The 26,739-nt window shown below is 55.8% G+C and overlaps 1 protein-coding gene across 1 annotated transcript in view; it reads left to right on the top strand.

Moving 5' to 3' along the window:
* Positions 1 to 908: 908 nt before the first annotated feature.
* JPH3 (junctophilin 3) overlaps positions 909 to 26,739 on the top strand; it is a 104,864-nt gene continuing 79,033 nt past the window's right edge. The window contains 1 exon segment of the mRNA XM_010355587.2: positions 909 to 1,290. Within this exon segment, the coding sequence (XP_010353889.1) occupies positions 909 to 1,290 (382 nt within the window).

Genomic DNA, 26,739 nt, shown 5'->3' with positions numbered 1-26,739 from the left:
GTGCCTTTAAATCCCAGTCCCGGAGGGGGCGGGGGCGCCCCGGCTGGACCCCGGTTTACAGGCCGGCGGGGGACCCGGGGAAGCCCCGGGCGGGGAGCGCGGGGCGGGGGGCGCGGAGGGCGGGGCGCCCAGGGTCCCCGCCCGCGCGCCGAGCCCCAGCCTGCCGGGCCGCGCCCCTCTTGGGACCGTCGCGCTCCGGGGGCGGGGGCCGGGGCGGGGGCGGGCGGGGGACGGGCGGGGGCGCGCGGGCGGGCTGGGTGCGGGCGCGCGCCGCGCGGCCCGAGCGCGCGAGCCGGGTCCGGAGCGCACGCCGCCGCCACCGCCGCTGCCGCCTCCCGAGCCGCCGCATTGCTGCTGCCGCCGCCGCCCCGCGCCCGGCCCGCGGCCCCCAATATGGTGCAGCCGCCAGCGCCGCCGCCCGTGCCGCCGCCGCCCGCGGGCCCCGCCGCCGCCCTCGGGCGCCCGCAGCGCGGCAGCCGCAGGTGGGGGGCCGCGGCCCGGGCCTGAACCGCCCCCCGCCCGGCCTCGGCGCGGCGCCCTCCCCGCGGGGCTGCCGGCGAGGGGCCCTCTCGCCGCTGAGGTGGAGCCGCGGGCCCCGCCGCCGCCGCTCCTGCCCCCTCCCTCCCTCCTCCCCTCCCCCTCCCCTCCGGTCCTGTCTCCAGCGGGAGCGCGAGACGCTGGTCAGGCTCCGCGGCGCAGCTCGAAAAGGAATAATCGCCCCCGATTGACTGAAATTCCTCCGGAGCCGGCGTCGCGGCCGCCCGCGCCCGAGACCGCGCTCCGGGGCCGCGTCCTCCTCTCCTCCGGAAAACGCTCGCGACCCAGGGCCGCCGGCGGCCGCGACTCCGCTGTGTCGATCGCCTGAGTCCGTTTTCACCGTTTGCGGGATCTGGAACCGAGTTACATGCATGTCCAGTGGGGGCAGGTTTAATTTTGACGACGGAGGGTCCTACTGTGGAGGCTGGGAGGACGGCAAGGCGCACGGCCATGGCGTCTGCACCGGCCCCAAGGGCCAAGGCGAATACACCGGCTCGTGGAGCCACGGCTTCGAGGTGCTGGGCGTCTACACCTGGCCCAGCGGCAACACGTACCAGGGCACCTGGGCGCAGGGCAAGCGCCACGGCATCGGCCTGGAGAGCAAGGGGAAGTGGGTGTACAAGGGCGAGTGGACGCACGGATTCAAGGGGCGCTACGGGGTGCGGGAGTGCGCGGGCAACGGGGCCAAATACGAAGGGACCTGGAGCAACGGGCTGCAGGACGGCTATGGGACCGAGACCTACTCGGACGGAGGTAGGTGCCGCGGGCCGGGCCGGGCCGGGGCGGGAGGGGACCTGCTTCCGATCGCACCCCTTCTGTGGATCTCCGGGGAAGTTGAGCTGCGCCCTCCGGTTGGGCCGTGGGCACCAGGGGCCTTTCCCGGGCTTCCCTGGAGGCCACGGAGGCTCCTGGCTACAGGTTGCCCCGCTGCCTGGTGGGGACAGTGCCCCTGTGCCAGCTGAAGGGTGTTGGGGGCTTTCCAGGGGCAGAGCCAGGCGGGGCCCAGCAGAGCCTCCGTGCGTCGGACACAGCAGGCCGGAGACCTGCGGGAAGGGCCAGGCTGGGCCCGCGGCCCTGGGGAACCCAGCAAGGACAGAGGGGGCTGGGAGAAGGGCCCCTCCCCCTGTTGGCTTTGCCCCCCACCCAGGAGGCCGCCCTTCGATCAGGCCTCAGCTTCGCTTCTAGTGTTCCTGCGGCGCCCGAGGGCCTTCCTCAGCCCCGAATCTGCCCAAGCGGAGGGAAAGGGAGTGATGGGGAGCGCTAGGGGCGGGGGATGCCAACCCGAACCAAAACAGCCAGGCAATAAACTTCTAGGTGGTTGGACGCGGACTAGAGCTGTCGAAGCAGGCTGCTGGAGGGAGGAGGGAGGCCCATCTGCTCAGTGAGAGCCCAGGAATCTCGCCTTTCAGTGGCTGCATCATTTTCACCATTAGTTAAGGGAATCGGTCTGTGCTTTCATTCTAAGATGCCACCACATTCGGGGCAGAGCCGGGGCCGGAAGCCAGGGAGCTGCCGGCTGCTGCTGCTGTTGCTGCTGCTGCTGTAAGATGGTTTCTGTGCAGGGAGCCTTGGCCGGCTCTGCAGCTGCCCGCCTGCCTGGATACTCCGATATCCACTCCTCAGTGCACCTGACACATACGGAGCCGGTCCTTTCCTGGAAGCCAGACCCCAAACAAACAGACTGGCTTCCCCGACCAGTCCACCCCATGTGGGAGCTCATCCTCAGAGGCCCTGGGTCCCCTGCCTCCCTCGGGCGGCTCGCCTGTTTCAGGCATGGATGCCTGGGAAGGGTGTGAGGTGCAGCGATGACTTGTGCTTCTGCCGGGAATAAAAATCCTGAGCGTACGTGTGGTCTGGTCCTCCCCGCCCGCTCGCTGCCTCCGAGTCTCATGAAGAAAGCTCGAAACACCTGCTCCCCGGCCACATCCAGGAGTGGCAGGGGGCTGGAGAGTAATTATTATTTTGGCTTATGCAACTGAAAAGCAGGGTTCATTATTACCCGAAGAGGAGGAGGAGTCTGGGGCAGTTAATTATATAATGCTCTTGCCTGTCAACCAGCCCCGGTCTCAGGCGGCCTTTTCTGTGCCTTTGTTGTTTTCATGGGGCAGGTTGGAGAGCTTCCCTGACCCTGGGGCGCTGAGGGCCGGGCGGGAGCAGACCTGCTCCCTTGGTTCCAGGCTGTGGGCCTGTGTGTGTGTGTGTATGTGTGTGCGCGCGCGTGCAGGCACAGGGAGGCCCGGGCAGCAGATGTGGGTGGCTGAGACAGGCAGGCAGCCTGGCGCTTCCAGCTGGGCTGTTTGGAGCCCAGGGGCTACTGTCACCCCCAGACTCTGGCCACAAGGCTCTGCAGACCTGTCCTCCAGAGGTGCTCCCAGCTGAGCCTGTTCCAGAAGGACTGCGCAGACTGGGCTCACGCAGGGCATGGGGAAGAGAGGAGCCAGGGCTTTCGTCGTCTCTGAAACTCCCGAGAATATCTGGGGGTGAGGCTGAGCACCCCACTCTGCCCACGCTCCTCAGACATCTCCAGTGTCCTGAGGAATCATTTCTTTCATTCAACAAATACTGATGGAATGTTTACTATGAGCCAGGTGTGCCAGGCCCTGGGAAAACCACACTGAGCAAAGCAGACACAGATCTTTGCCCTCATGGAGCTTACATTTGAGGGAGAAGGAGCAGCGATTATGTTGTGGCTTTTTGGGGAAGAAAGGATCTGATTCTGTGGCTGGCCGTGAGTTTAGGATCTGACGGGTTAAGGGGAGAGATGTTTTTCTCCATGGGTCCACTTCCCTGGGCTCTCCACTCCAGCCAGCCAGCTCCCTCAGCGTCCTGCTCCCCTAAGCCCTTCCCCTCCTTGTGGTCCTGCCTGATCGTGTCCATTCTACAGATGAGGCCAGTAAGGCCTGGGCTGTGTGATTCAGGAGTCCCAGCCTTTGTCTGCAGGGATCCCTGATCTGTCTGGGACCAAACCCCCCTTGTTCTGGCATCACATTGCACGGAAGAAGCCCAGATTTTCACCATCCTCTCAAGGGGTGTGCGGTTCTCAGCTGTCTCATAGGCAAAGCCAGGCAGGGACGCAGATGGGGAGCTGCGTGGCCGGCTCTCCCTTTTGGTTGGCGACATGGCATGATGGGAAATAGAATTGACCCTTCTGGTCTTGGGGACTCGGGCCTGGACATCTGGGCCATTTTTCTGGAGGGCTCCCAGCTTCCTGTTGGGAAAGGGGTGACTGTGGCACTGAGTGTCCCCAGGCAGCCCATGGAGGGAGCCCACAGGATATGGGGATCCCCGGAATGGGGCAGAGGCCTCCATGCCTCCTTCCCAGTCAACTGGTAGGTGGTGATAGCCGTGTCCGAGGGGCAGTGAGGAAGGAGTTAATGGCCCCAGCTCCACTCCGACTTTTCCTTTGCACAAGAAGTGGGGGAATATTGGGCAACCATCAGCAAAGCTCCGGAACCTTAGCCTAGCTCTCGGCGCTGACTTGGGGAATGATGCACCAGCGGCCAGTGTATTCCACATGTAGCTGGAATTGGTGTGGAATTTCAGCTGGGGACACCTGTGCCAACTCCTCCTTCTCCAGGTGTGTCCTCCCCTTAGGGTACTCCGTGATGGAGCTGAGGAGCTTCTACAGTCTGCATGGTGAGGCCTGGGGTGTGGGGTACAGGCACACATGCTTGAAGTCACAACCCCAGCTTGCATCCCAGGCTTGAATCCCTGCCCTACATGCCCTGTTTTGTGACCTTGGGCGGGTTACTTAACCTCTCTGAGCTTATTTTTTCCTCTTTACAAAAGGTTGATAACAATACCTGTAAGGTAGGTGAGGATTCATTGAGAATGGTGTATGTGGCTATGCCAGGAATATAGTAAGCATACATTATTATTTACCATTAGTTTTGTCATTACAGTTTCCAGGCAATGCATGTCACTTACAATGATCATTATTAGAACCAATATCTGGACATGAGACTGGTGATCATGTAAATGATGATAAATAGCAACATTAGATAGTTACTGTCTGCCAAGCATATGGCAAGTGTTAAATGAATTATAGCGCTTAATTCTTACACCTCTAGAGGGTGATTTTCTTGTTATTCCCATTTTCCACACTGGGAAGTAGAGGCTCTGAGTGGGTGTGGCTTGGGAGGAACCAGCAGGCGTCATGCTCAGGACAGCCGTCCCAGAACCTGGGCTTTTGCTAGGTACACATCTGTCTAAATGCCCCTGTGCAAAAATACCTCCTGTTCTTTCCTCTCCTTTATATCCCTCGTTCTCATGTGTGTACAGTGGCCCGGAATTGTAGGTGAATGCCCATGCACAGATGGGCAAATCCACACCCTGCCCAGGACCCCGGCCCCCTGAGGCCCACCATGCACGCCTGTGCTGCACTGTACGGGTAGATCTTTCCTTTGGGTGCTGTGTACACAGAACCCCTCAAATCAAAAGTTATCCCCTCCAATAAGCCCTCCTACACCCTGAAAGATATGAGTCATCTCACGCCCAAGCCTCTCCCCCTCATACTCAGGTCCCGTTCACCGGCCCAGATTCCTCAACCCACACAAATCACACACACCCACAGTCAGAATTCAGATCCCCCCAGGCGCCTGCGCACACACACGCGCACAAAACACCTGCCACCCGGAGACATTTTCCACCCTGCCCCCCAAAACGCAGTCACTGCGCCCTCACGGCCTTGCTTGCTCCACACTGGCCAAGGATTCTGAATCTCCACCAGGCCTGTAAACCAGGCTCAGATGACAGAGGCAGTAGTGTGCTTCGTTTCCATTTTAAACACACGTTTATGCTGTTAGTGCCCCTTTTAGGGAGAAAAATCCCTCATCTAAACAAAATAAACTACCATTGGGCATATGCTTTGTGCTTGGCCATGACTATGCGACAAGTGAATTATTTTTAAAATGAGTGCCCAGGTCAGGAGGAATCAGGTTCATTGGTGCAGAGATTATGCCAGCAGAAATTCATTTCAGAAACAAGAAGTCAGCCCTGAGCAGCTGGAGATGAAAGCGTTTTCTCTGAGATTCTCTTTCCGCTACTTTGGGGGGCGGGTGGTGAAAGGCTCCGTAAGATGAAAAGAGAAGGGAAGAAGCAAACAGCTAGTTTTTTTGTTGCCAGTTATAGCTTAGAAACAAATGTGGCTGAAGAGCACCCCTACCCATGTCGGCCCTCAGGCCATTTGACGGGCTTTATATGAGGAATCCTGAGATGAGCTGGCCGGGGAATAAGGACCAGCACCCACCTACAGCAGCGATCTGGAGTAGTGAGTGAGCAGTCCTAGCTGACACAGAGAAGGAGAGAGAGAACTCTGACCCCTTCTTTTCTGAGGACATCCAGCAGGAGAGAGCAAGAGAGGGTGGGGTGTGAGGGTGGGGGCAGGAGCCTCTGCTGTTCCTCTCCAAGACTTTTTCTTCCTGTTTTCCCCAAGCCTCCACGACTCTAAATATGACGAACTCTCAACTCTGAGCTAATAACATTGAATGTAACGCCCTTTGTGTCCTTAGATGACAAAAAGACTTGTGAGTACTAGAGGAGAGGGTGATGTTGGTGTGAATTTTCCACATTGGTCCGTCTTTCCGTGGATTGGCCACTTACCCCGCTCGTAGCTTCCTGGCTGTGAAAGGCCACGTGGTGGATGGAGTCACTGCTGCACTGGGGTCCTGGCTGGAACTTGAGTAAGGTGCTGGCTTCCAGTCTGGAGAGGAGAGAAGAGAGGCAGTCCCTTCAGGACCTTGGAGAGCACTCCCGGCTGCTGCCTGGCCTGCCTGGGTTTGGTGGACTGCTGGGCTCGCTTTCCCTCTAGGCATCCTCTTCAAGCCAAACCGCCTCTCCTTGCCAGTGACCGCCTGGCCCCGGACCCTCCAGCACACTCAACCACCAGAAGTGTGCCTATACCTGCACCAGACGTGGGAGCCACGCCTGCAATCCCAACACTTTCGGAGGCCGAGATGGGAGGATCACTCGAGCCCAGGAGTTTGAGACCAGCCTAGGCAACATTGTGAGACCCCGTCTCTACAAAAAATACAAAAATTAGCCAGGTGTGGTGATGCACGCCTGTGGTCCCACTACTCAGGAGGCTGAGGAGAGAGGATTGCTTGAGCCCCGAAAGTCAAGGCTGCAGTGAGCCAAGATGGTGCCACTGTGCTCGAGCCTGCTGACAGAGCCAGACCCCATCTCAAAAGAAAAAAAGGAAATGTGCCTGGTTCTACTCAGTCAGTGCATGGATTCCATGCTCTAGGAAGGGCCGCCACCTGGCATGCTGCCTATTTTTTCACCCTCATATTGTCAGTCCTTCCTGAAGAAGTGCGTGTCTTTTGGGGTCACATCCTCTTCTGGTCAACTGGGAGAGCAGCTCCCAGCTTGTGGAGGTGGGTTTGGGGGGGAGACTTTATTTTTTTGTTTTTTTAAGTTTATTTATTTGTCTATTTTGAGACGGAGTCTCACCCTGTAGCCCAAGCTGGAGTGCAGTGGAGTGATCTTGGCTCACTGCAACCTCCGCCTCCTGGACTCAGGCGATTCTTGTGCCTCAGCCTCCCGAGTAGCTGGGATTACAGGCACCTGTCACCACACCTGGCTAATTTTTTTGTATTTTAGTAGAGACAGGGTTTTGCCATGTTGGCCAGGCTGGTCTGGAACTCCTGAATTCAGGCGATCCGCCTGCCTTGGGCTCCCAAAGTGCTGGGATTACAGGTGTGAGCCACCGTGCCCGACCTGGGGTGAGACTTTAGTAAGATGTATAGAAGTTGCTCTGAAGTCTAAGGTGTATTCCTGCCGTAGGTTGTGTGTGTTCAGTTCTCTTGGAGCATAATAGGGGTCATAGGTGCACAGCCGAAGGCGGGCAAAGGAGTGATTTGTCTGTATCAGTTAGTGAGACTGGCCACTGCGCTCTTTCCATCTGCCTCAATGGGTGAATCCTCTAGACCAACGGTCTCCAACCTTTTTGGCACCAGGGACCAGTTTCATGGAAGACAATTTTTCTGCCGACCAGGGTTGGGGGATGGTTTGGGGATGACTCGGGCACGTTCTATTCGTTGTGTGCTGTATTTCTGTTATTATTACATTGTGATATATAGTGAAGTAACAATATACCTGACTGTCATGTGGAGTCCGTGGGAGCCCTGAGCTCGTTTTCCTGCAACTAGATGGTCTCCCCTGGGGGTAGTGGGAGATAGTGACAGATCATCGGACATTAGATTCTCATAAGGAGTGTGCAAACTAGATCCCTGGTGCGAGCAGTTCACAATAGGCTCTGCATTTCTGTGAGAATCTAATGCTGCTGCTGGTCTGACAGGAGGCGGAGCTCAGGCAGTAATGCAAGTGATGGGGAGTGGCTGTAAATACAGACGAAGCTTCACTTGCTTGCTTCCTCATTCGCCACTCCCCTCCTGCTGTGTGACTGGGTTCCTCACAGGCCACGAACCAGGACCAACCACATTTCAAGGGCTCAACAGCCACATGGGACTAGTGGCCACCATATTGGACAATGTAAATCTAGAACATTCCATCAGCGCAGAAAGTTTTATTGAGCAACACTGGTCTGGAGTGTAAGCTCCATACGGGAAGGGGTGTATGTCCATGCTGGTCACTGCCATGTGCCCAGTGACTAAAATAGTGCTGGCACGTGGTGGTCAATAAATATTTGTGGGATGAATGAATTGTGCAAGTAAATGCGGTAGTATTTGGTAATTTTGTTTACCATCGTTATTTCATACGCCTGTTTCATTGCAAGACCTTAGAATTGGACATAGTTAAAGGGAGGTTTTTCCCTGAGACCCTCATGTCCACAGGTCAGTCTCACTTTACAATTAGCGTTAAAACATGCCTGTTCAAATTCCTTGATCAGTTTTGCTTTGTGGTTGGCTTTGTCATTGCTCCTTAAGAGACTGCCAGTGTTTTATGTGAGAAAGATGATGGTTTTGAATGCCGTGAATCATGGAGTGATACCATTCTAATGACGAGAAGCAGTCATGACTGGGAGGCCTTTTTGGACCACAATTTAATGAGTAGCATTCATTGCAAAGTACGAAGAAAGACCCACAGAGAGATGAGTACCCTCCAGTCTGCTTAATTTCTCACTGTCTTTTTATTGCTCCCTTTTCCTTGGCTTGATTCATTCAGTCATTGGAGAAGCATTTGCCCAGTTCAGACTGTGTTCAAGGCACAAAGACAGAAAAGCTCAGGTCCAACCTCAGTGAATCAGCCTGTAAGAATTTGCTGAGCACTCACTGTGTATGCAGTACAGAGTTTGCGGTAATGTGGAAGATTGGAAAGAAAGAAACAAATGAAAATGCAAGAAATAGGAGTCCTGTGTTCTACCTGGAAGAATAAGAAGTCTGAACAGGGGTGCAAAACCAAGATATATGGAATAATTCAGGGTTTTTCATGCCACAGTGGGGATCCTGAATGGGAGCATCACAGGGCGGGACCTGAGGAGGGCAGGGGAGGTGTGTATGTCCCTGCAGGAGCAGCAGCGGCTTCTGGGGGTGGGCAGTGCCTGAGTGGAGTCTGGAAGGGTGGTAGGGTGAGAGTTGTTATCCCAAGCCCGAGGCTGCAGATTTGTTGGATGCCACGTCTCCCTCAGCCTCAGCTTCGCTGTCTCTATGATTTAGTCATGACATTTTTTTTCCTTCTCAACATGTACCATCTCCCTCCTTCCTATGAATGTAATGGTGTCGTTCTGGACCCAGGGAAGGCTCTCTGGTGCAAATGCTTTCCAAAAACAGCGAGAGTCGCCCTCTCTGCTGCTGGTGGAGTCTGAGTTGGGCAGGACATGGGCGTGCCTCTGTCTGCTGCTCTGTGCAGGTGCTTCCCAAGCTTGAGTGTTATAAGAACCACCTGGAAGGTGTGTCAAGACACAGATTGCCAGCCCCACCCCTGAGTCTCTGGGCCTGGGATGCCACCCAGGAATTGATATTTCATACAAATTTCAGGTGATGCTGAGGCTGCTGATCTGGGGACCTCACTTTAAGAACCACAGTCCTGGCCGGGTGCAGGTGGCTCAAGCCTGTAATCCCAGCACTTTGGGAGGCCGAGACGGGCGGATCACGAGGTCAGGAGATCGAGACCATCCTGGCTAACACGGTGGAACCCCGTCTCTACTAAAAATACAAAAACTAGCCGGGCGAGGTGGCGGGCGCCTGTAGTCCCAGGTACTTGGGAGGCTGAGGCAGGAGAATGGCGTAAACCCGGGAGGCGGAGCTTGCAGTGAGCTGAGATCCGGCCACTGCACTCCAGTCCGGGCGACAGAGCGAGACTCTGCCTCAAAAAAAAAAAAAAAAAAAAGAACCACAGTCCTGGGCTTGTACCTCCTAAGTCTGGCTACACATTCGAGTCGCCAAGAATGTGTCCCTGGGAGACTGTTAGAAATGCAGGGTGTCAGGCCTGCCACCGACCTCCAGGGTCAGAATGTGTGTTCGGAGATGCTCAGGTGTCTCCAATACAGGAGACGCTGCTTTAGTGTACTCACTTTAATCTTAGCTGTGCATGGGCTTCATCTAGGTTGCTTTAGAAAATGCAGATGCCCGGCCGGGCGTGGTGGCTCACGCCTGTAATCCCAGCACTCTGGGAGGCCGAGGCGGGGGGATCACGAGGTCAGGAGATCAAGACCATCCTGGCTAACACAGTGAAACCCCGTCTCTACTAAAAAATACAAAAAATTAGCCGGGCGTAGTAGCGGGCGCCTGTAGTCCCAGCTACTCGGGAGGCTGAGGCAGGAGAATGGTGTGAACCCAGGAGGCAGAGCTTGCAGTGAGCCGAGATTGTGCCACTGCACTCCAGCACTCCAGCCTGGGCGACAGAGCAAGTGAAAATGCAGTTGCCCGGACCCCACCCATAGGTGCTGATTGAGGTCCTCTGGGTACAGTCTGGGCATTGGGATTCTGTTTATTTTAATTTTTTTGAGACAGGGTCTGGCTCTGTCTGTCATCCTGAAGTGCAATAGTGTGATCGTGGCTCACTGCAACCTGTGCCTCCTGGGCTCAAGCCATCCTCCCACCTCAGCCTCCTGAGTAGCTAGGACTGCAGGCATGCACCCCTGCGCCCAGCTAATTTTTGTATTTTTTGTAGAGACAGGGTTTTTTCATGTTTCCCAGACTGGTCTCAAACTCCTGAGCTCAAGCGATCCACCCACCTTGGCCTCCTGAAGTGCTGGGATTACAGGTGTGAGCAACTGCGCCTGGCCTGGGATTCTTTTTTAAACATTCCAGGTGATTCTAAGGTTCAGTGCAGGTTGAGGACCACTCCTCTGGAGCATCTGTAGCTGGACATCTCTTGGGACCTTTGATAACTGACCCATGCCAGGGTCCATCCAAGACTACTGACACTGGAAACTTTAAGGTTGGGGCCTCGGCCTGAGAATTTGGTCACAGCAAGCAGGGCCTAGAGTTGCAGCTGTAGGTAGAGTTTTTCAAACTCTGAGTCAAATGGTTCATGAAATTAATATAGTACATTAAAATAGACTGGAAAATTTCTAAGCACAATACCTACGTTTCTTTCTTTTTTCTTTTCTTTTCTTTTTTTTTTTTTTTTGAGATGGAGTCTTGTTCTGTCACCCAGGCTGGAGTACAGTGGCATGATCTTGGCTCACTGCAACCTCTCTCTGCCTCCCAGGTTCAAGAGATTCTTGTACCTCAGCCTCCTGAATAGCTGGGATTACAGGCGCCCACCACAGGCCTTGCTATTTTTTTTTTGTATTTTTAGTAGAGACAGGGTTTCACCATGTTGGTCAGGCTGGTCTCAAACTCACAATCTCAGGTGATCCGTCTGCCTTGGCCTCCCAAAGTGCTTGGATTGCAGGCGTGAGCCACCGCACCTGGCCAGTACCTACATTTCTATAATGATAGTGCTGCTCTTTTTCTTTGTGATTTTGTGGCCTTCTCCTCTGTGTCTGTGTCCTCTCTTCCTCTTTCTTTTCTTTTCTGTTTCCTTTCCTTTCCTTTCCTTTCTTCTCCTTTCCTTTTCTTTCCTTTTCTTTCCCTTCCTCCCTGCCTCCCTCTCTCGCTTCCTTCCTTCCTTCTTTCTTTTGAGACAGTCTTGCTTTGTCACTTAGGCTGGAGTGCAATGGCACGATCTCAGCTCACTGCAGCCTCTGCTTCCCAGGTTCAAGCAATTCTTTTGCCTCAGCCTCTCAAGTAGCTGGGATTACAGGTACATGCCGCCATGCCTGGCTAATTTTTATACTTTTAGTAGAGACAGAGTTTCACCACATTGGCCAGGTTGGTCTCGAACTCACAGCCTCAGGTGATCTGCCCATCTTGGCCTCCCAAAGTGCAGGGATTACAGGCATGAGCCACCATGCCCAGCCGATTTCTATAAGGATAGATGCTGCTCTGTTTCTTTGTGATCTTGTGGCCTTCTCCTCTGTGTCTGTGTCCTCTCCTCTTTCTCTCTTTCTTTCTTTGACAGTCTTGCTTTGTCGCTTAGGCTGGAGTGCAGTGGCACGATCTCGGCTCACTGTAGCCTCCGCCTCCCGGGTTCAAGCAATACTCTTGCCTTGGCCTCCCAAGTAGCCGGGATTACGGGTACCTGCCACCATGCCCAGCTAATTTTTGTACTTTTAGTAGAGATAGGGTTTCACCATGTTGGCCAGGCTGGTGTCGAACTCCTGGCCTCAAGTGATCTGCCTGCCTCGGCCTCCCAAAGTGCTGGGATTACAGGTGCGAGCCACTGCACCTAGTCTCCTCTTCTGTTTCTTACAAGGACACCTGTCATTGGATTTAGGGTCCAGCCTAAATCCAGAATGATCTCATCTCAAGGTCCCTAACTTAATTACATCTGCAGAGATTCTTTTTCCAAATAAAGTGCTGGGGGTTTGGACCCAGGCATATCTTTTGGGGGACACGATTCTACTCACTACAGTGTCTTCCAGATGTCGGTTGGAAAGTGCTGCAAAGCCCATACGGTTGTCCCTTGGCATCTTCAGGGGATTCGTTCTAGGACCCCCTGTAAATACTGAAATCCTCAAATGCTCAAGTCCTTCATAGAAAATGGTATAGGCCAGGCACGGTGGCTCACGCCTGTAATCCCAGCACTTTGGGAGGCCGAGGCAGGTGAATCATGAGGTCAGGAGATCGAGACCATTCTGGCTAACATGGTGAAACCTCGTCTCTACTAAAACAATACAAAAAATTAGCCGGGCGTGGTGGTGGGCGCCGTAGTCCCAGCTACTCGGGAGGCTGAGGCAGGAGAATGGTGTGAACCCGGGAGGTGGAGCTTGCAGTGAGCTGAGATCACACCGCTGCACTCCAGCCTGGGTGACAGAGTAAGACTGTGTCTCAAAAAAAAAAAAAAAAAAAAAAGAAAAAAAGAAAATGGTATAGTATTTGCACATGACCTACACACATCCGCCCATACACTTTCAGTCATCTCTACATTACTTATAATGCCTAATACTACCTAAATGCTATGTGAATAATTATACCATGTTGGGTTTTTTTGTATTATTTTAATTGTTGTACAGTTATTTTGATTGTGTTGTTTTTATTCTTTTATTTATTTATTTATTTTGTTATTCTTTTTTTCTGAGATGGAGTCTCACTTTGTCACCCAGGCTGGAATGCAGTAGCGCGATCTCGGCTCACTGCAGCCTCTGCCTCCTGGGTTCAAGCCATTCTCCTGCCTCTGCCTCCCGAGTAGCTGGGATTACAGGCGCCTACCACCACGCCCGGCTAATTTTTGTATTTTAATAGAGATGGGGTTTTACCATATTGGCCAGGCTGGTCTTGAACTCCTGACCTCAAGTGATCCGCCCACCTCAGCCTCCCAAAGTGCTGGGATTACAGGTGTGAGCCACTGGCCCCAGCCTATTGTGTTGTTTTTAAATATATTTTTGATCTGCAGTTGCTTGAATGTGTGGACTTGCAACCTGAAGCTATAGAGGGCTGACTGTGTCTGATAACTTAGAACTGCAATGCCAGGGAATTCCTTTGAAAGCAAAACACTTTTTCTTTCTAAAACATCTGTTTTGTTCCAAGTATTGTGCTGGGCATTTTGTCATAGACGTTATGTCTTTCATTCCTTAAGATAATGCTTTGAGATAAGGCATCCTGGTCCCATTTAAAAGACGGGAAAGGTAAGGCTCACGGGGTTACATTTGTTGAGTTCACACCACTGCAAAGTTGTTTCTGGCTGCAGAATTGTTTCCAGTGCCCCAAGATGCCTTTCGTGATGGAAAGGGGGCATTCCAGGGGCCCCCTTGCTTTATAGATGAGGAAACTGAGGCCCACCAAGGAAGGGGCCCTGCCCCAGGTCTCACAGTGAAGCAGGGGCAGAGTTTTGCCCAGCAATTTGTAAACTTGGGGGACTGCCAGTGTGGTGTGGACACAGAGCTCTGCATCCCCTCCCAGGGTAAACACTGGTCCCTGCACACACGAGGAGCCACGCGTCCCCTCCCAGGATAAATGCTGGTCCCTGCACACACGATGAGTTACGCGTCCCCTCCCAGGGTAAACGCTGGTCCCTGCACACACAAGGAGCTGCGCATCCCCTCCCAGGATAAATGCTGGTCCCTGCACACATTAGGAGCTATGCATCCCCTCCCAGGGTAAACACTGGTCCCTGCATACACGAGGAGCCACGCATCCCCTCCCAGGATAAATGCTGGTCCCTGCACACATTAGGAGCTACGCGTCCCCTCCCAGGGTAAACACTGGTCCCTGCACACACGAGGAGCCACGCGTCCCCTCCCAGGATAAATGCTGGTCCCTGCACACATGAGGAGCCGCGCGTCCCCTCCCAGGATAAATGCTGGTCCCTGCACACACGATGAGTTACCCGTCCCCTCCCAGGGTAAACGCTGGTCCCTGGACACACAAGGAGCTGCGCATCCCCTCCCAGGATAAATGCTGGTCCCTGCACACATTAGGAGCTACGCATCCCCTCCCAGGGTAAACACTGGTCCCTGCACACACGAGGAGCCACGCGTCCCCTCCCAGGATAAATGCTGGTCCCTGCACACATGAGGAGTTACGCGTCCCCTCCCAGGGTAAACGCTGGTCCCTGCACACACAAGGAGCTGCGCATCCCCTCCCAGGATAAATGCTGGTCCCTGCACACATGAGGAGCTATGCATCCCCTCCCAGGGTAAACACTGGTCCCTGCACACAGGAGCCGCGCGTCCCCTCCCAGGGTAAACGCTGGTCCCTGCACACGTGAGGGTTGGTGGCTCTCCTGAGGGTTCACGGGTTCCTGAAGACCCATCCACAGATCCCCAGATAAGAGCCTGTCCATCCTCCCTGGGGCCTAAGTGTGCCCAGATTGATCTCAGTTTGCACAATGAGTGAAAAAATAGTCTGGATTCAACAGATTCCTACAGGCCTGGTGGAGGCTTGGGCTGGAGTAGACCCAGGCAGAGCTGGTCTTTCACCTTGCCCCGTCCCGGAGGCCCTGTGCCCTTGGGGTCAGCATCCAGGCAGTGTGAGATGTCCAGACGCTTCTTTCTTGTCCTGGGCCCTTCTCCGCCAGCTCGGCATGGACTTGAGTGACGGCTGCTGTGGTTCTTTCCTGCCCAGAGAGTGGGGCCGGGCACTGGAGCTTTCCCTGTTCATTTGTTTCGTCTCCTTGTGAGGAAAGCATGTCTCCCCCATTTTCCAGATGGGAAACAGACTCAGAGAGGCAACGGAAGTGGGAAGTGATGGAGCAGCGACTCCATAACTCCAGTCACGAGTCTCAAACTCTGTGTACATCTGGGTCGCCTGACCCGGCCTCCCTGACCTAGGCTGCCCAGAAGGGAGCCCGGAAATGCCTGGGAGGATCACATAGCCAGGGCTGTTCAATGCAGGTGGTGCTGGGACCGCCCCTTGAGAAGCCATAGTCACCTTCCTTTCTCTGCTTCTGGAAACAAGCAGAGGAGGCATTGCTAGGGGAGGCAGGTGGGGGCAGAGACCAGGTCTGTCGGGGTCATCCCCGGGCGCAGCACCCGACAGCAGAGGAGAGCTCCGGAAGTCATGGCTGGATGGATCAATGAGTGGTCAATCAGCCAAGCTCTGAGGGACGGGAGGGGCCAGCAGTGTGGAGAGAGGGAGGAAGAGCCTGCAGGAGGGAGACGGCGCATGCAGGGGTGCCATGGCCAGAGCCCGCTTGGTGTTCAGAGAGCCCTCTGGCTGCTGCAGTTGGGAGAAGGGCACGGGGTCTGAGCACAGAGAGCTTCCAGGCCCCAGGGTTGGAGGACTTTGAATTTTGTCTAGGGCCTGGGAAGGACATCTGATTTAAGCAGAACAGCAACACAATCTGGTTTTGTGTGTGTGTGTTTTGTTTGTTTGTTTTGTTTTTTTGAGACAGAGTCTCGCTCTGTCGCCCAGGCTGGAGTGCAGTGGCACAATCTCGGCTCACTGCAAGCTCCGCCTCCCGGGTTCACGCCATTCTCCTGCCTCAGCCTCCCGAGTAGCTGGGACTACAGGTGCCCGCCACCATGCCCAGCTAATTTTTTGTATTTTTAGTAGAGACGGGGTTTCACCGTGTTAGCCAGGATGGTCTCGATCTCCTGACCTCGTGATCCGCCCTCCTCGGCCTCCCAAAGTGCTGGGATTACAGGCGTGAGCCACCGCGCCCAGTCAGGTTTTGTATTTCTGTAATTACACTTTTTATTTTGAGATCACTGTAGATTCCCAGGCAGTGGTGAGGAATAGATCAGAGATCCAGTGTCTCCCTCGTCTGGTCTCCCCCGAGGTAGCATCCTGTGAACTGATGGCATGTCGGAACTGGATATTGACATGGACACGGTCAGGATGGGGAGCACCCGCGCCCCAGGGCCCCTTGTGTTGCCCTTTTGTAGCCACACCCACTGCCCCCGCCTGGCAGCCTCTGAGCTGTTCTCCATTCTTTCAGTTTTGTCGTTTCCAAAATGCTCTGTAAACGGAATCACACAGTTCATCATCTTTGGGCCTGGCTTTTGTCACTCAGCCTCATTTGCTGGAGATTCTTGCATGTGTTGCCTATATTAACAGTTTGTTCCAGGCTGGGCTGGATGGCTCACCCCTGTAATCCCAGCACTTTGGGAGGCCGAGGCGGGTGGATCACCTGAGGTCAGGAGTTCGAGACCAGCCTGGCCAACGTGGTGAAACCCCTGTCTTTACTAAATATATAAAATTAGCCCGGTGCAGTGGTGTGCACCTGTAATCACAGCTACTCAGGAGGCTGAGGCAGGAGAATCACTTGAACCTGGGAGACAGGGGTTGCAGTGAGTCAAGATCATGCCATTGCATTCCAGCCTGGGTGACAGAGTGAGACTCCGTCTCAAAAAACAGACAAACAAACAAACAAAAAAACAAATAAAATAGTCCTTTCCTCCTTATTGCTGGGCAGTGTCCCACGGTGTGGATGGACCAGTTTGTTTAACCATCTGTCCTTTGAAGGGCATCCGGGGTGTCTCCAGCGTGGGATGTTGTGAATTTAAAAAGCTGCTGCCAGCTCTCAGGTCCAGGTTTTTCTGTGCACAGACGTCTTCGCTTCTCCACAGTGGATGCCAGGAGTACTGGTGCTGGACCATGTGGGAGTTGTATGGCTGAGTTCAGGTGGTCACTCTGGTGCTGTGAGGACAGGGAAAAGAGGGGCCAGAGAGGAAACGGGGGGTCGTGGGAGGGATGCCACCTCTAGGGAGGGGTGCCTGTGTCCGAGGAGTAGAGATAGTGGCTGGGTCTGGTGGGTGCTGTGGAGATGGGAGGCTGCACGGTAGGGCAGAGGCCAGGGGTCTGGGGCTGGGTGGTCCTGTCTTTGAGGGGATTTGGAGGAGGAGCAGGTGCAGGGGCTGAGAGTCGCCCTATGAAACATGCTCAGCAGAGAAGCTGTGCACAGCCGGGGCAGGCGTGTGTCCATGGTGGGGATGGTGTGTCTGGGTGGAAGGGGTGGGGCATCTCCCAATCCCGGTGGCATTGAATACTGGGAGGGGAGTGGCTGGGCACGGTGGCTCATGCCTGCAATCCCAGCACTTTGGGAGGCTGAGGTGGGCAGATCACTTGAGTTCAGAAGTTTGAGACCAGTCTGGGCATCATAATGAAACCCTGTCTCTACAAAAAATACAAAAATTAGCTGGGGCATGGTAGCCTGCACCTGTAGTCTCAGCCACTCCGGAGGCTGAGGTGGGAGAATTGCTTCAGCCCGGGAGATGCAAGTTGCAGTGAACTGAAATTAGGCCACTGCATTCCAGCCTGGGCGACATAATGAGACCCTGTCTCAAAAATAAATAAATCAATAAATAAGAAAACTTGGAAATAAGGCAAAAAATGTTATTTAAAGAAAACAGAAAGTGGGAGGGGAGAAATGAGCAGGTTGGAGCCTAGGGGAGCCCCAGGACTCGAGAATTGGGCAGAGGAGGAGGAGGAGGGAAAAGGAGGGAGGGAGGCCAGGCAGTAGCTTGGGGAGGAGGGTGTGGACGCGCCGGGAACAGGAGCAAAGGCAGGATGAGATGCCACACTGGCCTGTGCCTGGCCTTGTGGCAAATACCTCATCCCTTAGGCCATTGGCCATCGTCCCTGCTGTCCTACAACCCCGTGAGGCCAGGTGCGTACATGTGCCGTGCCGATTTTAGAGACAGTGTAGCTCAGGTCTGGGAGACAGTGACAGTCATGTGGCACTAACTCCACCCCAGCCTTTTTCCACCTGGCTGCACCGTTTACTCGTTCCTGCCAGCAGCATGGGGGCTCCGGTGTCTCTGCATCCTCATCTGCACCTGTCATCACCTGTCTTTTTGGTTGCAGCCACTTCTGAGATGGATTTCCTGGTAGCTGGTGCTGAGTCTCTCTATGTGCTTGTCGGGCATGGGTACATCTTTGGAGCAATGTCTGTTCAGATCCTTGACCCTTTAAAAATTGGGTTATTTCAGTCGGGGCATAGTGCTCACACCTGTAATTGCAGCACTTTGGGAGGCTGAGGTGGGCGGGTCTCCTGAGGCCAGGAGTTCGAGACCAGCCTGACCAACATGGCAAAAACCCATCTCTACTAAAAATGCAAAAATTAGCTGGGCATGGTGGCGTGCACAGCTACTCAGAGGCTGAGGCAGGAGAATCACTTGAACCTGGGAGGCAGAGGTTGCAGTGAGCTGGGATTGCGTCACTGCACTCCAGCCTGGGCAACAGAGTAAGACTCTGTCTCAAAAAAAAAGGGGGGGGGGGGCTTGGGTTTCAGCCTGGGCAACATGGTAAAACCCCATTTCTATAAAAAACGCAAAAAATTATCTGGGCATGGTGGTGCCTATAGTCCTAGCTATGAGGAAGGCTGAGGCAGGTGTATCACTTGAGCCCAGGAAATCAAGGATGCAGTAAGCTGTGATCATGCCACTGCATTCCAGCCGCCTGAGTGACAGAGCGAGACATTGTCTTTTTTTTTTTTTTTTGGAGACGGAGTCTTGCTCTGTCACCCAGGCTGGAGTGCAGTGGCCCGATCTCAGCTCACTGCAAGCTCCGCCTCCCGGGTTTACGCCATTCTCCTGCCTCAGCCTCCCGAGTAGCTGGGACTACAGGCGCCCGCCACCTCGCCTGGCTAGTTTTTTGTATTTTTTTAGTAGAGACGGGGTTTCACCATGTTAGTCAGGATGGTCTCGATCTCCTGACCTTGTGATCTGCCCGTCTCGGCCTCCCAAAGTGCTGGGATTACAGGCTTGAGCCACCGCCCCCGGCCGAGACATTGTCTTAAGAGAGAGAGAAAAAAAAGAAGGATTATTTGTCTTCTTACTGTTGAGTTGTGACATTTTCGTAGGCTGTAGACACCCCTGTGACCCCCCGACTCCGCTGCACCCCCGCCCGCCCAGCTGCAGGCTGACTGCTCTGTTGGAGGTTGGACTTCTTGAGATAAACTGCGCTGGGTGTCTGTCTTGGCTCCAGAGTACCAGGCACGGTGCCATGCACACAGTAGGTGCTCGGTAAGCGGCGACAGGACAGAGCCAGGATCACACAGTCTGTGGCTTGGAGGGGTCTGGGGTCCGGCTGTCGCTATCCAGCTCTGCTCACCAGCTCCGGTCCTCGGATACCACAACGGCTGCAGGCAGAGGGAGGAGCCACGGAGTCTGGGGGAATGTTGGGCCACACAACTATCTATCGAGTGCCGACTGTGTCCCAGGCAACAAGCTGGCCGAGGACAGTGGTGAACAAAGAGCCCTCGGACTTCTTGGTTGGGGGAGTGGGACCTGTCAGTCAGCCCTGCACAACTCCCTGCCGGGCAAGGATGGGGCGGGGCACAGATGGGGCTCAAGGAGGGGCTGGAGATGCCTTCTGGGGAGTGAGGCTGGTGAGCGGGTCAGGGAGGAACCGTGGGGCCTTCCAGATGTCAGGAGGAGCATCTGTGAGCACCAGGGGCAGAAGGAACAGGACCACCCTGGGACCCAGCACACAAGGAGCCCAAGGGGCCCTCACACTTCACCCTTGGGTCTGCCCAGAGCCAATCCGGTTGTTAAGAGAAACAAGAGCCAGGAGGTAAACCCTCTGGGAAATGGAGGGCCCAGCCCACAGTACTGCACGGGAGGGAGGGAGAAGTGTGGGAGTCACCTGGGCTCTGGGGTCCCTTGGGCCAGCAGTGGGGACTGGGATCCCAGCATAGACTGAGCCCGAGTGGCCGTGTCCACACTGCAGAGACCCATCCTGAGTAGGTTTATGGTGCATTCCTGTGTGGAAGAGTGCAGCAGAGGCCAGTGTGGAGGCGCTGCAGAGACAGTGACCAGGAGACACCCATAGGAGCAGGGTCATGGTGTCCTGGGCCAGAGTGACAGGAGCAAAGGGAAGGAGCATTTGAGCCTGGATGGGGGTGTGGTTAGCAGAGAGGTGGGAGGGGAGGGAGAGAGAGAGAGAAGGAGAGAGGGAGAGAGAAGGAGAGAAGAGAGGGAGAGAAGAGAGAAAGAAGAGACAGGAAGAGAGAAGGGGAGAGAGAGAGGGAGAGGGGTGGGCTGTGAGGGGGGCTGGAAGGGCTGCAGAGGGGGAAACGTCAGTCCTGCTGTGGCGGGGGTGAGGGGGGTGCGCATTGTTCCTCACTCCTCCCTTCCAGGTTTTGACACTGCCATTCCCTGCGTTTACACCACAGCTCTTTTTGCGTCTTTCCTTGGATTCCACATGGCAGCCCTGTGAGGCGCTGTCCTCCTGCTGTCGAGAGGAGGAGACTGAGGCCAGAGATGTGGCAAACTTCCCGAGACCGCACATCCGGCTGTTGGGGTAGCACTGGGCCTCCCTGCCTGCCTGCCTCAGTTTCTGGCCCTGTGAAAAGGTCTCATGGGACTGTTAGGAGCATTCGATAGAAACTGGGCCCCTGGGCTGGGTGCAGTGGCTCACGCTGGCAATCCCAGCACTTTGGGAGGCTGAGGCCTGATCACTTGAGGTCAGGAGTTCTAGACCAGCCTGGCCAACATGGTGAAACCCCATCTCTAACAAAAAATACAAAAATTAGCCAGGCATGGTGGCACGCACCTGTAGTCCCAGCTACTCAGGAAGCGGAGGCGGGAGAATTGCTTGAGCGTGGGAAGCGGAGGTTGCAGTGAGCTGAGATCAGGCCACTGCACTCCAGCCTGGGCAACAGAGCGAGACTCTGTCTCAAAAAGAAAAAGAAACTGGTTCCTTGGAGCACGGGGGTCAACAACGAACTTCTCACCCTGGCAGCTGGACCCGACTTGGTCCAGAGTGTCAGGGCCAGTGCCCCCGTCTGCTCTGTGTTGGGAGGGGCTGCTGGCAGGAGGAGGTGGCCACTGCAAAATCCTACAGGAGGAGGGGAGTTCGGGACGGGAACAGCCCAGACCTGGGATCCCCAGCCACGCAAGGGGCTCCAGGGTGGTCTGTGCCTGGTTCTGAACTCTGTGAATCCAAGGCCACAGGGCTGGGCCTGGAGCTTCTGGATCCCCCTCAGTGCCTTCTTGCACTCAGCAGTGTTGCCTGACCCCAGGCCCCAGGGCGTCCCCTCCGATTCTTCTCTGAGAGAAACACACCCACCCACAGCCGCCTGCGGGAGGCAGTTGCTATGCAAACACCCAGGACTGTCTCAGACAGTGGGTGCAGCCAACCAAGCCCCTAGAAGACTCTGGTTGAAGGGCCGGTTTGTTCCTCCCTGCAATGAGGGCAGACACTCCTCCAGGAACCACGGGGCGAGAGGGTTTGGGGTTTGGGTGGGTGGTAGGGAGGGGAGAGTCTAGGGATGTGGGGCTCACTAGACCAGGTGCTGTTAGAAAGGGGTCGATTCTCTTGTGGGTACCTCGGTCACTATCACCTGTGGACATGGGAGGCCTGCACCAAAATAATGCGGAGATTGGTCAAGAAGCAGCCCCTCATCTTAGCTGAGAGGGGTGATTGGCGATTGTGGGTGGCACAGTGACCTGTTTTTGTCTCGCTCCACTGTGATCTCAGAGTGACCTTGTCCACAGGCGGTGCTCTGGGAGATGGTTTATATCCAACGGAGGAACGACGCAGCCTGGTGGGAGCTCCAGGTGTCAGGGGGGCCCCTTTGGGGTGCAGGGGACACCTCAGTGCCAGCCACATGCCATCAGCTACCTCTCTGCCACCGTCTGCCCCAGAGCCACCTGCCTTCCGAGTCCTCCGCTGGTCCTGTGCGTCCCCGCATCTCCAGGACGTCTGCCCCAGAGCCACCTGCCTTCTGAGTCCTCCCCTGAGCCTTGGGTGATGGCTCAGGGGAAGTTTCCAGAAAGCCCAGCCATTTCCTTCTCTCCTCCTGGGCTTGGGTCTGAGGTCAGCATCCCAGGGGGCACCAAAGCCTCTGAGAAAGGGCAGAGGGTGGCTGGAGTGAGAGCGGGTGCTGCTGGCCTTCGGCAGGGGCAGGGGCAGGGGCAGGGGCAGGGGCAGGGGCAGGGGGAAATGTCTTCAGCTGTGTTCCCAGTTCTCAGTGGCTACCAGGTGCCGTGGCCCTTGGCTGCAGAGTGGGGTGCAGCCAGCCCCTCCTGCCTGTGTAGCAGCAGCTGTGACAGGACCGGGAAGGAGAGCTCCCTTCTGCGAGGCTGTGGCTGGGGTGGGGGTCTGCCAGAGGCAGGCTCAGAAGAAGTTCCATGAGGAACTGAGGGCTGGGACCTGCAGGAGGAGCTGAGGGTGCATGGGGTCTGGGGAAGCCCCAGAGATGGTCAGGGCCTCCTTCTGATAAATCAGACCCTCCCTCCCCGTAGAGGCCTGGTCCCGCTCCAAACCTGGAGTGGACCGGGAGTGTGGGCTGGGGCTGGGGAGATGGTGTAGCCAGTGCCCTGCCCCCATCTCAGCCTCTGGTCACCCTTCCAGTGCTGGCAAGGCACTGGGGGTGTGAGAGGGCCCTGGGGTCCCAGGGTCACTGGAGGACTTGTGTTCTCTGCAATGGCCACTACTACCTGGGTCCCGCAGGGGTGTAAGGCCAGAGGGGGACCTGGTGGAGGTCGGCTGTGGGCAGGGGAGCCACAGGAGTGTCCAGGCCCCTCCCAGGCCAGCCCCACAGATTCTGAGGCAGCAGTGGGGGCCTTGATGGAGGGGTCCACTCTGCCTACCCGAGACACTCCCCGGCCAGCCTGGGTTCCAGTGTGGGCCAGGCTCTCATCCTGGCCTCCTGGGAGCTATGTGGTCCTGCACACTGCAGATCCTCAGCACCTTCCTTGCCTTGGGCATCCCTCCCCCAAGGCCTGGCTGACACTCGGAGCCAGTGTCCATGGAGGCCTGCAGGGGCAGGCGAGGGTGGACATTGCTGTCCTTGGCTCATTCCTCCCTGGCTGGCTGCTCTGACGTCCGGCAGGGTGGGCGTGAGGCTCGTGGCGGGCTCCGCAGCCAGGGCAGGCCTTGGGGTAACCTGTCCTGGGGTGTTAGATCCTGCTGTGCGGGGACATGCCGTTTCCATGAGTGACAGAGTCACCGATGTGGCCAGTACCACTGTGGGCTGAGACATCTTCTAGTTTAAGGAAATGCTAAATTTCGAGTAACGCTTAGTGGAAAACAAGGACACGATTTCATTCCCTGATAAAACAACCTCTAATTCCCTCTGTGAAAGAACCCCTTGGGAGCTGCAGATCCCAGGTTCCGGACCGCTCACCTCACCCCCTTTCGGAGCGAAAGTGGTGTGTGAGTCTGAGGCCCCGTCTCTGAGTCCTGCGCTAGTCCTGACCCGAACACTCCCCCATGTCACATGGGCCGCAGGGACCCTCTGGGCAGATTTTGGGGTGTCTGTGAAGGTTTAGGGGCACAGCTCGGAAACTGTGGGGTCCTCCCTGGGGACCACATGTCCAGCTGTGGGGTCCCCCGAGGCCGCAGAGCAAGCTTTCTGGGAAATCCTCCTCCTGTGAGAGCCCCCCATGGAGCCCCCATAATGGGAATGGAGGGTGTTGCTGTCAAACGTGGCCTTGGCATTGCCCAGAAGTCTAGGTGTGTCCCTGCAAGCTGGGAGGGGACAGGGTAACTGTGCGGCCCTCCCCAGGGCTGAGGCTGGGGCAGCCTCCAGAGGCCAGGTTGTAGCTATCGCTCCCCAAATGGACGGTCCCCTTTGTTCTCTGATGGCAGGAAAAGGGCTCCAAAAAGCCTGGCTTTTAAAAAATACAGCTTTCCTGGCATCTGTTTCACACACCGTCCAATTCACCCATTTCAAGTGTACTGTCCAGTGGTTTCTAGAATATTCAGAGTTGTGTCACTCTCACCATAATCAATTTGAGAACATGTTCATCGTCTCAAGGAGAAACCCTCTCGCTCGCGATTGGTTCCCCATTCCCGCGGCTCCCGCCCCCGGTGGCCCGACTCATTTCCTGTCTTTGTGGGTTTGCCTGCTCCTGATGTGTCGTGTGCATGGAGTCCTACGCTGAGTGGCCTGTTGTGTGTGGCTTCTGTTCCCAGCGTTGTTTTCAGGATTCACCCGTGCAGGGGCTGCCTGAGTCCACTCCTTCGTATCGCTGAGTGATATTCCACTGGGGGGCGCCGCGTTCTGTGTGACTCGGTCACCACTCCGGACAGCCCACAGGTGGAAGCAGCTCAAACCTGGCAGAGGTGTGGGCTGTTTGTTTCCACCTGTGGGCTATCCGGAGTCGTGCTGCAGTGAACATTTGCATGGTTTCGTTTCGTCCTGGGGAGATTCGGGGGTGGCCTGGTTGGGTTGCTGGGTAGCTCTGGGTCCAACTCTCTGAGAAGAGCTGTTAAACACATACCCTACAGCTTCTTTTCATTTTTATTTATTTCATTTTATTTTTTGAGAGAGTTTCACTTTTGTTGCCCAGGCTGGAGTGCAGTAGCACGATCTCGGCTCACTGCAACCTCCGCCTCTCGGGTTCAAGGGATTCTCCTGCCTCAGCCTCCGAAGTAGCTGGGATTATAGGCATGCGCCACCATGCCTGGCTAATTTTGTATTTTTAGTAGAGACAGGGTATCACCATGTTGGCCAGGCTGGTCTCAAACTCCTGACCTCAAGTGATCCACCTGCCTCAGCCTCCCAAAGTGCTGGGATTACAGGCATGAGCCGCCTCGCCTGGTCTTATTTTATATATTTTTTGAGACGGAGTCCCTCTATGAGCCTGCACACCTGGCCCATGGCTTCTTTTAAAAGGAGACTTCTGAAAGCTGAGAAGTTTTTTCCAGGGCTCCACCTGGGGACTGACCACTGGGCATGTTGAGGTCTGTGTTTGGAGGAAGTGGGGTGACAGTGACAGCTGTGACTATTGGAGCACGCAGTCGGTGCTGGGCCATTCCTGAACCCTCAGTGTTCCCTCCTCAGGGGTCCTGGCCTGCTGCTATCCTTCTCCTCCACACCAGCCCCCAGCAGCTCGCAGGCTGCCTGGACCCAGCCCCATCGTCAGCCGCCGGGCACCCACGTGAGAGGTCTGAACCCTGCCCTCGGTGCTGCAGGGTCACTGGCCATTTTCGCAGAGGGGCCCTCTGAGCAGGAGAAGCAGGGCCAGCATGCACGCTGCAGCTGAGGTCCCGAGAAGGAAGTGGCGAGGAGGAGGGAGGAGGAGGAGGACCGGTCCCACCTGCTGCCCATTGTCTCAGAGCGCAGACCCGGAGGGGGACATGAGGGTCTAACAGGGATTCCTGGGGGGCCTTCATGAGGCTGTAACAAATGTTGTGCCAAACCCCTGTCAACACCAGTGGGTACAACACAGGGTTCAAGGGCTGAAGAAGTGACCCAGGGCTAGCAAAGGAGACCCGGGGTTTATTGCAGGCCACGGGGTGGAGAGGGGAGTGCGGCGATGGGAGAACTGCAGCGGCTTGCAGACAGCGTGAAGTTCATATGGCATGTTCACCCCATACCCTCCCCTAACAACCTCCACCTGGCAACCGTCATTCAACCCAAAACTCAGGGCCTCAAGCCTCTGCATAGCACGTGTTCCACGGGACAGGTCAGGGGCTCAGAGGTTCCTCATAGCCTAGGAGGGACTCTCCAGATTGGCCACTCCCGGATTCCTTAGCTCAGGTTGTTCTTGGATTATGCGAAAGTTACTGCTATCGAGGGCGTTTACCCTACAACAGGTGTTTGGTGGGGGAGGAGCCTCCTTGGGGGTGCCAAGAGCAACAGCGGGGCCGGGGTCTAATGTCTGTGAGGCCACTCCTGTTGTTTTGTGCTTAGTAACTGGATCTTCAAGGCAGCCCTGTGAGGTAAGAATCTTTTATCCTATAATATTTCATTTTGCACATGTGCAGACTGAGGTTGCTTAACTAGCCCCAGGCCGCATGGTTATCACCATGGAGCTGGGATTTGTACCCTGGTGGCTTAGCACAGAGCCTGAGCACACGACTCCCACCAGCCTGCCTCTGTCTCTGACCCCGAGTCCTCCAAGAGGACTGGGGTCTCCTCCCAGCACTACCACGGCCGTTGAGCCCAGTGCCCAGGAGACTGAGGCCTGTGAGGTTTCACCTGGGGCCCAGAGACAGGCTCCTAGTGGTGTGGGGGCCTCCGTGCCCAGGTTTTCCCCGAGGTGCCGGCTCATAGCTCTGCATACCCATGGGCCTGCCTGAGTCTGTTGCTCCAGGCCATGCCCCGAGTGGGTGGCCTCCCTCCCACGCCGTCCTCAGCCTGAGGCCGCCACACAGAGCCACCCAGCCTATGGGGTCATGCACGTCCAGAACCCTGACGCTTGGGAAGGTTGGGATGGTTGGAAATGCACATGTTCCAAGGGAAAGTGGCGGGAGCAGGTGCCGGCTGGGGCCAAGGGATTCTCAAGAGAAAACATGAGCTTCACTCAGGCACAGCTCTTCAGCCACGAGACTTGATCCTAAAAGATCATGTAAATAGGGGAGGGCATGGTGGCTCATGCCCGTAATCCCAGCACTTTGGGGAGGGTAAGGTGGA

The sequence above is a fragment of the Rhinopithecus roxellana genome, chromosome 20 (assembly GCF_007565055.1).
Source record: "Rhinopithecus roxellana isolate Shanxi Qingling chromosome 20, ASM756505v1, whole genome shotgun sequence".
In the NCBI taxonomy this organism is placed as follows: domain Eukaryota; kingdom Metazoa; phylum Chordata; class Mammalia; order Primates; family Cercopithecidae; genus Rhinopithecus; species Rhinopithecus roxellana.
This window is presented reverse-complemented; position numbering and strand designations above follow the sequence as displayed.